Source organism: Gossypium arboreum, chromosome 1 (genome assembly GCF_025698485.1).
Source record: "Gossypium arboreum isolate Shixiya-1 chromosome 1, ASM2569848v2, whole genome shotgun sequence".
Classification (NCBI taxonomy): domain Eukaryota; kingdom Viridiplantae; phylum Streptophyta; class Magnoliopsida; order Malvales; family Malvaceae; genus Gossypium; species Gossypium arboreum.
Window position 1 is genome coordinate 111,449,936 of NC_069070.1, and position 13,385 is coordinate 111,463,320.

The 13,385-nt window shown below is 33.4% G+C and overlaps 1 protein-coding gene across 1 annotated transcript; it reads left to right on the forward strand.

Moving 5' to 3' along the window:
* The first annotated feature begins 404 nt into the window (after positions 1-404).
* On the forward strand, positions 405-2,587 carry LOC108464764 (gibberellin 2-beta-dioxygenase 8-like). Its single transcript, XM_017765040.2, has 3 exons — positions 405-859; positions 1,914-2,235; positions 2,332-2,587. The coding sequence occupies exons 1-3, from the start codon at positions 420-422 to the stop codon at positions 2,560-2,562; spliced, it is 993 nt and encodes a 330-aa protein (XP_017620529.2). The 5' UTR covers positions 405-419; the 3' UTR covers positions 2,563-2,587.
* Positions 2,588-13,385: the final 10,798 nt, after the last annotated feature.

Consider the following 13,385-nt stretch of genomic DNA (forward strand, 5'->3'; position numbering starts at 1 on the left):
TCATTTGGAAATTAGTTGACAAAAGGGGTCTTTCACTGTTTGTCATGAAAATGAAAACAACTCAGTAACTGCAGACATATCAAAACATATAAGAAGCAGTAAGATGTAGGACATATTGATATGTACTATATATAATATTTATATGGTTTCACAAGGACTACTGACAAATTTATAGCAAGAATAACACTTGGAAAGATTCAGTTTCTTCAATTGTTTCTAAGATCATTGAACTATAAGTAATTCATTGTAGGTATTGTGCATATCCATGTGATCATTGGACCATTTTCTGCAATTTCAAAAGTTTTTTTATGAACATTTGATTTTACAATTCATATAAACAGTAGTAGTTCTTTTGATTGAGTTTTAACTACTTACTCCATTTTTATTTGTCTGAGCAGGATCGAGAAGATAGTGAGGCAATGGCAATTGAACCACCATTTTTTGAGAAATACAAGGCCATCTTGCAGAGCTCTGCAAATGAAAAGGAGAAACCTTCCACGGTTGAAGGCTTTGATGAACTTGAACTACCTCTGATTGATCTTAGTCACTTGAATCTTGGACAACTTGAGAGACAAGAATGCATAGAAAAGATGGGTCAAGCTGCTATTGAATGGGGTTTCTTTCAGATTGTGAACCATGGGGTTCCAGATGAGCTTCTAAACAGGTTGAAGCAAGAACAAATCAAGGTATTTCAGCAGCCTTTTGACAAGAAATCTGAAAGCAACTTTTTGAATTTATCAGTTCAAAGTTATCGTTGGGGGAACCCTCTTGCCACTAGCTTGAGGAACCTTTCATGGTCAGAAGCTTTGCATATATCTCTCAAAGATATTTCAAAAATGGATGAATACAATAAGCTCAGGTACTTTTTTTTTTTTTATATTATCTATATGATACTATTTTTCCCACCATTGTCTTTACATGAAATATAACAAGGAACAACTTTTATAGTCTATTCAACCAAAAAGAAAAAAACAAAAACAAAAAGTAATGTTGTTCAAAAAATTAATTGAAATTAAGCTTAAACATTTACACATATCTACAGCTAGTCATTCAATTTTGAGTTTCTCCATTTTAGTTCTCAAAGGTATTATTTTGCACACTAATTTATGCAAGAACAAGCTTGGGATTGATCAGTTTAAATGAGGGTTGAATTTGGGCTAATACTATTCTTAATTATTGTCTTGTACACCTGTTTTGATACATCTAATACTTTATATATGATTAATAGCTGTGATTTAATGCTATACTGCTGGTTTATTACTTCATTTATCTTTCATAAACTTATGATATCAAATTGGAGTACCTTCAGTTTCCAATTTTAAAAATATATTGAAACCCTAGAACTGTTCCTGCTATAGAATTACTTGATATCAGTTTAGGAGAAATAGCCCTATTACCTTATAGTTTAAGTTCTTAATTTGCACTTAGCTTATCATAAGATCTCCACAGTATACTAAGTTAAGTTCTTAAATAGAATTCATGATTTAGATTTCAAGGGACAGAAAGATACCTAAATTTGTATAATTTCCAAACCCCATATGGTCAATGTTAGACATTGGACTCTCAAACCTCATCTTAGTCCCATATATCTTGTACGTAGTTGCTTGGTATAGTGTCCTTATGCTACCACCTACCTGCCAAACACGTCGTAGGCCCTACCGGTGGCGCTATTTCGATGGCACTTCAGATCAGATGCCATCCGCCATGGCCCCCTTCTGTTGTCTTCGCCACCTGATCAGTGTCACTGTGGCTGGTCTTACCCAATGTGCTTTTGAATTTGCAAGTGACAGACAGCATGGATTGAACTTCACCCTCATAAGACAGCATGATCCGTTAATAGGCTCCAAAACCTATGATTAATATCTATGTATGCAAGATTAATGATCGAATTATTCTTTTTAATTTTTGGTCAGGTCAACCATTGAAGAGTATGCAGAAAAAGCTAATTTCCTGGCTCAAAGATTGGCTGAATATTTAGCACAAAATTTGGGAATCAAAGCAAATTATTTCCAAGAGAACTGCTCACCAAGCTCTAGTTCTCTTCGAATGAACAGATACCCTCCCTGTCCATACCCTTCCATGATGTTCGGTATTATCCCTCACACTGATACTGATTTTCTAACCATTGTATCCCAAGACCAAGTTGGGGGATTGCAGTTGAAGAGAAATGGAAGATGGGTTAGTGTTAAACCCAATCCTAAAGCCCTAGTTGTCAACATTGGTGACTTTTATCAGGTAACATATATACTTGTTCCAAAATAGATATTATTTTTAATATGAAATTGTGGTTTAGTTAAAAAAGTTTAAATTCCATGTGATGGTGTGTTGCAGGCATTGAGCAATGGGGTATACAAGAGCATAACTCACCGAGTGATTGCCAACCAAGAGACAGAAAGGTACTCAGCGGCATACTTCTACTGCCCCACCTACGAAACAGTGATAGAAAGCTGCAGCAAGCCAAGTTTGTACAAAAAATTTAGTTTCAAAGAGTATAGAGAGCAAATCCAGAAGGATGTTAAAGCTACTGGGGACAAAGTAGGGCTTTCTCGGTTTCTTTTGTGAATTGGAAACTTTAAAAAGAAAAAAGAAAAAAGAAAAAGAAATTCGTTATTATTATTCATGAGCTTGCTGTCGTAAGTTGCTGCCATGACAGCTTAGCGATGCCATGACAGTAATCAGTCTTATAGCTAAGCTACTTCTTGACTCTTAGAGTGACACTTTCTAAAATAATTGTACTTAAGTTCTTGCAGACTTCAACTACGGCTAATTTGGCTGTTGTTGCTTTAACATTTTCTGCAAAAAGAATATATATAAAGCATGGTGAAATAAATTATATATTTTAGTGCTTTTAACTTAATATATATTACCAACAACCGCATTTTTATGGTTAATTCAAATTTCCTGTAGGTACATGATGGAAAAATATGGATATATATAGCTTAAATTAAAAGTAATTTAATTTGGTTAAAATTTATATGATTTTAATTAGTAAATAAATTATGGGTTAAATGTGTAAATTATTTAACTAATTTTAATTATTGATGAGCAGATCAAAATTAAGATTAATGAGCAAAAGTTATATATTAGATTATAATCCCTAAATTACATACATAATTTGTGTGTTAATTTAGAATATCAAAACCATAAGATTTGAATATCTCAAAATATCAATGAATTCAGGTATGCTTCCACATTTAGTTTTATTTTATTTTTATTCTTAATGATCTGACATGACAAATCTTGATTTACAGTTTTAAGTTTACATCAAGATTTTACGATTCTAGCAAGGGGCCTCCAAGCCTCGTCATGTCGAATCATTGAGAATGAGTTGTTTTTATTAATTTTGAATTAATTCATTCCTCGGATTTTATGTTTTAATTATTCACATATTAGATCCTTTGGATTTACATTAGAAGTTTTAGGGTTTGAAATAAAAAATTGCACAAGTTTTATGGTTATACGTGGAAGCTTTAAATTTTAGGGTTTGAAATATTTGTATGATCTTGAAAATAAAAGATGGTTGAAATTCTTGTTGGCTTTAATTGATTTGGTTTTGTAAGTTCATATACACGTTACTATGCTTCAATTTATATGTGCAATTTATTGTTTTATTCGATAATGGCTATAAGTTTTTATCTTTTAATTTAAGCTTCGAATGTGATATTTGATTTTTAATATTTAATATATATCAAGTTGAGTCAAGAATAAGGTTTTGGGTTTTTTGATTCAGTCATTTAGACAATCTTATTTTAGGTTATTTCGAAATTGTATTAGAAATTTCAGTTTTGATTTTTTTACTTTATTACGAGAATTTTAAATTTGAATATTAATATGTTTATATACATGTAAGTAATTTAAGTCATGTTAATATTGATTATCCCAAAGGAAGGTTAATATTTAAAAAAATTACATATGCAACTGTGGTAATAAACATGTGACTTATTGTTCTACATTCTCTTATTGTCAATATTTGATTACTACGCCAATATATCACTTACAAGTTAATATTTTATCTAAACATGAAATATTAATAGAGTGGCCGATATCTTGATATGAGATTTACCTTTATGCAAATTATTTTGGTTTAAATTTGAAATCTTATGTGAGCTTGTTTGAATTGATTTAGTTTCTATTATACCTATCAATATCACTGCATATGCTTTGAAACATTTAGGGGCTCTATGTCCGATAAGATTACCAAGGGTAAGGAATTTATGATCGGCATTAAAAAGGGACTTGACAAGAACTAAAAGGCTAAAATTGGTACATTCTGAAAAAAATCTAAATTCAATGAGATATATAAAGAAAAATAAGAAAGTTGTAGATACGACACTACAAAAGAAACAACAAAAGGAATTAACTAAGTATGGTTGTTTCTTTTGTGGTGCAACAGATGCACTTCTTAATTTTGTTTGTTCTGAGCTTAATTTGGGTTTCGTTTATTTCATTAAAAATGACTTTTGGAAAATGATTTCTATAAAATGATTTACTTTTTTAGAAAAGTTAATATTTTTCGGTGTTTGGATAATTTTGTGTAAAATATTTTCTAGTGTTTGACAGATTTCCTGAAAATATTTCATAAAAGTTGTTTTCAAAGAAACAAACATATATTTGAGATTTATGATAAAGAGTTTAAATGAAGTAATGAATTAATTATGAAGTGATGTTAAAGTGAAATTATAGTAAATAATAAATCTTCATGATGTTAAGGATTATGTAACACTCCACCAGACGTAGTCCTAATTGAAGGTTTCTGTGGGCGGATAGTTAGCTAGGCTCAAGTTAAGGAAAAGTCGAGTTGTGTTCTAACCGCCAATGTATTTGTATTGTTTGTGGAGCCATGATTGGCGGACTGTTTGACTAATTTGTTAAGTCTGTGATGATTTTGGTTAAAGGGTTCACCCTTGGCGAAGTATAGGTTTGTGGCCTTTATGTCCTGGTGTGGTTATTAGGAGGAACCCGCTAATCAGTGTTTTCTCTTATTAAGTTTTTTAAGATAGATCCTTCTGTTTGTATATGTCAGTAGTGGATGTAGGATAATGGACTTGATAGTTTCTATTTGAACATGTGTGTTTATTGATCCATTTTAGTTGAGTCCTTGCTAAGATTCAGTTAGAAATTAACTAGAGTTTTATGGATTTTTTTTTTATTGTGTAATATACTAAGAATGATTATGTTGGCCACACTAGAGTATGTGTTAGCTTTGCATGTTAGCCATTTGTTAGTTTGTGAGAGAGCTGTGGGCTATAAATATTAGTGACACTTTTGTTTTGGGGATTCTTTTTCCCTTTTCTCTTGCCTTGTGATACTTTGATATTCTACTTAAGAAGAGTTCTGCGCCGGTGAGGAATCAACAAGTGGTTGAATAGTAAGAAAGGGTTGTACATGTAGTAGTAGATATAGTGTAGCAAACCTCGTTGGGATTATCTTGAGTATCCAGTTTGTACTACTCTTCCTTGTGTTTCTTTCTATCTTGGGTACATCACTACGTTTTGGTTATTATAGCATAGAGTTCAGGTGAGACCATTGTCATGGAACTTTGGGAATTTGATGCTTATAATCATCTAAATGTGCAAGCTGTGACAGGAAAAAGATGCGACTTCCTTAGGGTGTAGACTCGGTATCCATTTATGATGAGCCGCTGGTAAGGCATATTAGTTGCAAACCAGAAAGGCAGATGTTTTAGACCATTGGTAGGACATGTTAGTTGTTAACTTGTTTAGCGGCCACTAGTAGGGTATATTAGTTATTAACCAGTTGGAGTGAGTGCTAGGTTTGGTAAGGCATGTTAGTTGCTAACCATGGCAAAGAGCTTTGAACTAATGAGAACATGTGTGTGTTTGAAATGATGAGAAATGTGATATATGTTCTGATATGTGACCCAATGAAGGATTTGAAAAAAGTATGTTAAAATAACTCTATATGGGTTGTAATGAACCGAAAGTTACGGTATCGAAAATTGAGTCTTAAGTACTGTTTCCGTGAAATTAATTCATGAATATTTATTAGAAATATTTATGAATTATAGTTGAATGGTTATTTAGTGTTTAATTAAGTGAAGTAGCTTGAATTTAGTTTAAAGGACTAAATTGCATACGGTATAAAAGTTTAATTATAGATTAAAGATTAGTAAAGGGACTAATCTAGCAATTAGACCCTAAGTGCCATGTGTGTGAATGTATGATATAACATGTGTAATAGTTGGTAAAGATATTAAATGTGTTAAAGTAGTTTTTCTTATAGATTAATTTATTTTATTAGAATAATATTATATTATTAATATTATTATATTGAATATAGATTTATGAGTAAGTTAAAAGAAAGAAAGAAAGAAAGAAAGATAGAAAGAGTTACAGGGAGCAAACGTGAGAAAGAAAGAAAGAAAGAAATAGAAAAGGGAAATTTGAGGATTAAGGCCCTAAAGCTTGATTGGTAAGATGTTTTAGCTTATTTTCTTATAATTTTTATGTTTATGGATGCCTAATTCAAAGTTCTACATGTATGAGGTTAAAATGAAGAAAAATAGAAAATTTTTAGATATTGATTTAGTTGAATAAATTGAGGTTTTATGGGTTAAATTGATAGAAATTGAAGTTAGAAGTGAAAATTGAGTGATTTATTAAAAGAATTCTAAGTTAGGTTTAAATAGGGATTAAGTTGAATAGAGCTCAAAATTTATGTTTTATAATGAATTTTATGAGTTAGAAATTGTTAATGAGTTGATTAAAAGAGAATATGAAGCTTAAGTTAAAGAAAAAAGATTAGTAATGGAAAAAGGATGAAATTGGAATTTTTGTAAAAGTTTGATAGAAAGTGAAAATGTGTTTTATGAATTAGTATATTGATGATTTTTAATTGTATGATTGATAGTAGCAAACGTAACACCGGATACGTCATCAAAGAAGGGAAAAGAGAAAGTGAACGAAGATATCGATTAAATTCGATAAATAGTGGTTTGTATTTCTATAAACCGAGCTTAATCGTTATTGCTATATTTGATATTTATATTGTATGAAAATGTGAATGAGGTCAGTATTTTTACCATATTGAAATGAATGTGATTTTGAATACCCTATTAACAGTGTCGAGCTAGTCAGATAAAATTGACATGTCATAGGAATTGGAAGTATTGGGATATTCCGACATTGAGTTGATGAGACACTATGTGTCGACTCATCGTTAAAGTTCGGATTTGTTCCGATGAAGTACTTTGTGTACTATAATGTTAAAGTTCGGATTTATTCGATGAAGCACTATGTGCTTATCCCGAGTGTGGGTTGGATCCGTGTATCCGTTAGTGTCCGAGTTATGTTAATAAGGGTAAATAAAGTAAAGATTATTAAAGTCTTGATTGATATTGAATAATAGCAATAATGTGTTTGAATTACCATGTTTTAAAGTTGATTAAGCTATTGTTTATAGAAATACCACTGAGAGTATTCTCAGCAGTGCGGTTTGTTTCCTACTTGCAGGCTAGGTACGAAAGTATAAGGACTCAAAGATACAAGCCGATCCCGAACTCAAATTGGTAAAGTTTCTATCTTTTTGGAAAATGGCATTGTACCTAAGATGTCTTTCGGTCATTTTGAAAGTATCTAAGTTGTTAAGTGATATTTTGGTATGTTTTGTAAATGTTACCAAAACCTTAAGTATGGTATGTATTGATATGTTAGTGAAGAGTAATAAGAGGAAGTGTTGGTAAATATTGTAGAGAGAAGAAATGAAGATGTTATAAACTTAGTTATCAACATTTTATACTAAAACAAATTTGGACAGTAACAGTAGTCCAACTTTGAAAATATACCAAAAATAGTATAATGTGAATTAGATGATGAATAAAATATGTAATTGAATCTTAATGAATCTATTTTTATATGGAAGAAACAAAATAGGTAAAAGAGTTGTATTTTATGAAATATTTACGTTTTGGTGAAACAGGGTTAGAGCAATTTCTGGATTCCCTGTTTTGAATTTAGAAATTCACCATAAATTGTGTATTAATAATTAGGACTTAAACTTTATATGTATGGATTCCTTATTGAGTATATTTTTAATTTAAATAAATGGCATAGTCATTTGATTTCTGTACAGGATGAAATTTGATTTGTAGTGAACAAGGGTCAGAGTAGCCAAACCCTGAAATAGGGGAGACTTTTTCTAATAAACTGTACTAATTGGCCTAACCAAAAATTCTAGAAAAAAATTAGTATGTAGATATATGAGTCTAGTTTCAGGGAAAATTTACAGAATTAGATTTTGAGGTTTGTAAATCGAGATATGATTTTTTTAGCAACCGTGACACAGATGGATAGTTTACTACGAAAACTGTTTAAGTGCTAAGATAAGTTTTGTAATGTCTCCTGCTTGACTCCGGCAACGGTCTCGGGTAGGGGGACGTTAAAATATTGATTGGTATCAGAGCTAATTAGGTTTAGTCAGTTCTAGGACTAAATCGAATGTCAATGTGAATCTAGAGATACATGCCATTACTGAGTCAAATTTGAGTTGGGATTGGATACTGATATGTTTGTTGAATATTTTTGTTTTATAGCATTAAGAATGTCTAATAAAAGCATTGAAGATACTGATCAAGAGATGTATAGTGAAGATGATGAACCGTATAATGTGAATGAATCGGAGTCTGCAACTCTAAGTGTGAATCCAGTAGGAAATCAACCGAATGTTGGAAGTGATAATACTGAAGTCTTTAGAATAATTGCCAATGCCCTTCAAAAAACGGTAGGAACTATGCTTGCTACATCCTCTATCCCTACTACCCGAAGAGCTTCAATTAAAGAATTGAGAAAATATGGAGCTATAGAATTTTTGGGTGCAAAGGGAATTGATTCGACTACTACTGAAAATTGGTTAAAGACTACAAAGAGAGTTCTGAAGCAACTTGAATGTACACCACAAGAAAGCTTAGTGTGTGTTGTCTCATTACTGCAAGAGGAAGCTTTAGTATGGTGGGAATCAGTGATTCAGAATGTACTTGAGGAACAAATAAGTTGGGACTTCTTTCAAAAAGAGTTTCAAAATAAGTATTTGGGAGAAATGTACATAGAGGACAAAAGACAAGAGTTCTTAACACTGAAACAAGGTGAGATGCTTATAGTGGATTATGAATGAGAATTTCTGAGATTGAGCAGATATGCCACTAAGTTTGTACCGACTAAAGCCGACCGATGTAAAAGATTTTTAAGAGGATTACGTGATGAATTTAGACTACAGTTGATGCCTCTTAGAGTCACTGAGTTTGAGGATTTAATAGAAAGAGCTAAGATGATTGAACAAATTCTCAGAAGGGATAAAAAGTCTGAAGTTGCTCGTTCGACTGAAAAACATCCCGGAATGGTTAGTTCAAGTCCGCAGCCTAAGCGGTCAAAGAAATCACGAGGTAATTGGAGATTTAGTTCTCGATCGGAAAGAAGTGATCGAGGTCGGAAAAGACAGACTACTGTGTCTACTGGCAGTATCCGAAGTCCAGTTCAGAATACTAAAGTTCCAATATATGAGCATTGTGGAAACCGACACAAAGAGGAATGTAGAAAGTTGACTGGAGGTTGTTTCCGTTGTGGAGCTACCGATCACTTTATTAAAGATTGCCCAAAGATATTTGGAACAACACCGACAGTAGTGCAAAGATCTGAATTTGCTTCCAGAGGCCGGGGATCAGGCCGAAGTAGTTCGTTTTCTAGAGGTGGTACTAGAAGAACTAGTGAGAGTGCTACACAACAATCTGAAGCTAGAGCTACAGCTCGAGCGTATGTTGTGAGGACTCGAGAAGAGAAAGATGCTCACGATATGGTGACAGGTATATTCTTATTGAATTCAGCACCCGTTTATGCTTTAATAGACCTTGGGTCATCACATTCATATGTTAATACGAAAGTAGTTGAGACAAAAAAATTAGAGTCTGAATTGTCTAAAGTTATGATAGAAGTGTCTAGTCCACTGGGATAAACTACTTTAGTGAACCATATATGTCGAAGATGTTCGTTAATGATTCAAGATAGAATATTCCCTGTTGATCTGTTGATTATGCCATTTGGCGACTTTGATGTTATTTTGGGAATGGACTGGTTATCAGAACATGGAGTGATTTTAGACTGTTATAAGAAGAAGTTTATTGTTCAGAATGAAAGTGAAGATACGATTGAAGTAAATGGTATTCGGACTAGTGGATCAATTCGTATTGTTTCGGCCATTAAAGCTAGCAAGCTTCTTCATCGAGGTTGTAATGCTTTCTTAGCATATGTGATTAATTCGGATTCAGTTGAAAGTCAGTGTAGTAAAATTCAAACTGTATGTGAATTTTCTGATGTATTCCCTGAGGAATTACCTGGATTACCCCCTGATCGAGAGGTAGAATTTGTGATTGAAGTCTACCCAGGTACAGATCCGGTATCGATACCTTCATACCGTATGGCACCTACTGAGCTAAAGGAATTAAAAGTACAAGACTTATTGGACAGAGGTTTTATACGACCTAGTACATCACCATGGGGAGCTCTAATGTTATTTGTTAAGAAGAAAGATGGGTCGATGCGGTTGTGCATTGGTTATCGACAACTCAACAAATTGACTGCCAAGAACAAGTATCCACTTCCCCGAATAGATGATTTGTTTGATCAACTGAAAGGAGCTTCATTATTTTCAAAGATTGATCTGAGGTCGGGATAGTATCAGTTGAAAGTAAAAGAGTGCGACATATTGAAGACAGCACTCCGTACGAGGTATGGGCATTATGAATTCTTAGTAATGCCATTTGGACTGACAAATGCCCCTGCTGCTTTTATGGATCTTATGAATCGGATTTTTCAGCCATACTTGGATCAGTTCGTAATAGTTTTTATCGACGATATTTTGGTGTATTCCAAGTCAGAAAAAGACCATGAGCAACATCTCCGGATTATTTTGCAAATACTACGAGAAAAGCAATTGTATGGAAAATTGAGCAAGTGTGAATTCTGGTTATCAGAAGTTGTGTTTCTTGGTCATGTCGTATCAGCGGATGGAATTAGAATGGATCCAAAGAAGATTGAAGCAGTTATTCTATGGAAAGTTCCTAAGAATGTATCAGAGGTACGAAGTTTTCTTGGATTGGCTGGTTACTATCAAAGATTCGTCAACGGATTTTCAAAGATAGCCTTACCGATGACCAAGCTACTACAGAAGAATATTCCATTTTGGAATGAGCAATGTCAGAAAAGTTTTGAAGCATTAAAACGAATGTTAACAGAGGCACTGGTGTTGACTTTACGAGAATCAGAAAGAGATTTTGTAGTGTACAGTGATGATTCATTGAGTGGACTGGGATGTGTACTGATGCAGAACGGGAAAGTCATTACTTATGCTTCACGGCAACTGAAACCGCATGAACGCAACTATCCAACTCATGGTTTAGAATTAGCAGCTGTAATTTTTGCCTTGAAGATTTGGAGGCACTATCTTTATGGTGAAAAGTGCTATGTTTATACGGATCATAAAAGTTTGAAGTATCTGCTTTCGCAAAAAGAATTGAATCTGAGACAAAGGTGTTGGATAGAGCTTCTGAAATACTATGATTGTGTCATAGACTATCATCCAGGGAAGGCTAATGTAGTAGCCGACGCACTGAGTAGAAAAGCTACGATTGAATTACGAGCAATGTTTGCACAACTTAGTATCATCGAAGATGGAAGTCTTTTGACCAATTAAGAATAAAGCCGATAATGTTTGATCGAATCGGATCAAGACAGTTAGAAGATGATAAGTTGTTAAAGAAAAGAGATGATTCGAATGGTACAATGTAAAATTTTAGCATTGATGGAAATGGTTGTCTAAGATTTCAGAATCGACTTTGCATTCCGGATAATTCTGAGTTGAAAGAGTTAATTCTTCGAGAAGCTCATAATAGTCTATTTGCATTTTATCCTGGAGGTATGAAAATGTATCGTGATTTGCGTGAATTGTATTGGTGGTCGGGAATGAAAAAGGATATAACTAAATATGTGGCAAAGTGTTTGACTTGTCAACGAGTGAAGGCAGAACATCAAGTTCCATCAGGATTACTTCAACCTATCAATATTCCTGAATGGAAATGGGACCGAATAACGATGGACTTTGTGACGGGTTACCGACATCTACAAGTAAAAAGAATGCTATTTGGGCAATAGTTGATCGACTTACGAAGTCAGCTCATTTCTTAGCTGTGAGAACCGATTGGTCGTTAAAGAAACTTGCTGAGGTTTATGTTCGGGAAATCATTAGATTACATGGTATTCCAAAATCAATAATTTCTGACAGAGATCCAAGGTTTACGTCAAGGTTTTTGAAGCAATTACATGAATCTTTCGGTACTCGACTTCACTTTAGTACAGCTTTTCATCCACAGACTGATGGTCAATCTGAACGGGTAATACAAATTTTAGAAGATATGCTTCAAGCCTGTATGATTGATCTTGAGTCTAACTGGGAATATTACTTGTCATTAGCCGAATTTGTATATAATAATAGTTTCCAGTCAAGTATACAGATGGCACCGTATGAGGCTTTGTATGGACGAAGATGCCGATCACCCGTATGTTGGATGAATGAATGAGAAGAAGATGATTGGACTGAATTGGTTCAAGAAACGGAAAGTACGATTAAGAAAATTCGGAAAGATTGAAAACGCTTTTGATAGATGAAATCGATGCGATTTGAAACGACGGGATATTGAATACTCGATCGGGGATAAAGTATTTTAAAGGTTTCACCTTGGAAGAAAATTCTAAGATTTGGTTAAAAGGAAAATTAAGTCCTCGTTTTATTGGGCCTTACGAAGTTATTGAGAGAATTGGACCAGTAGCGTATCGATTGGCCTTACCTCCTGAACTACAGAAAATGCACGATGTCTTCCATGTTTCTATGCTAAGAAGATATCGATCGGATTCTTCACATGTTATTATGACCGAGAATGTAGAGATTCAACCTGACTTATCGTATGAAGAAGAACCAGTTGAGATTCTAGCACGAGAGGTAAAAGAATTACGTAATAAACGTATTCCTTTAGTAAAAGTGCTATGGCGAAGTCACAGTGTTGAAGAAGTTATATGGGAACCAGAAGAAACGATGAGATCTCAATACCCCCATCTCTTTTCAGGTAAATTTCGAGGACGAAATTTATTAAGGGGGAGAGAATTGTAATGAACCGAAAGTTACGGTATCGGAAATTGAGTCTTGAGTATTGTTTCCGTGAAATTAATTCATGAATATTTATTAGAAATATTTATGAATTATAGTTGAATGGTTATTTAGTGTTTAATTAAGTGAAGTAGCTTGAATTTAGTTTAAAGGACTAAATTGCATACGGTATAGAAGTTTAATTATAGATTAAAGATTAGTAAAGGGACTAATCTAGC

Excerpts from the sequence above, each read along its gene's own strand:
- LOC108464764 (XM_017765040.2), top strand. The coding sequence starts at position 420 with ATGGCAATTGAACCACCATTTTTTGAGAAATACAAGGCCATCTTGCAG. Across the intron at positions 860-1,913 it reads GATGAATACAATAAGCTCAG|GTCAACCATTGAAGAGTATG; the intron begins GTACTTTTTTTT and ends ATTTTTGGTCAG. Across the intron at positions 2,236-2,331 it reads ACATTGGTGACTTTTATCAG|GCATTGAGCAATGGGGTATA; the intron begins GTAACATATATA and ends GGTGTGTTGCAG.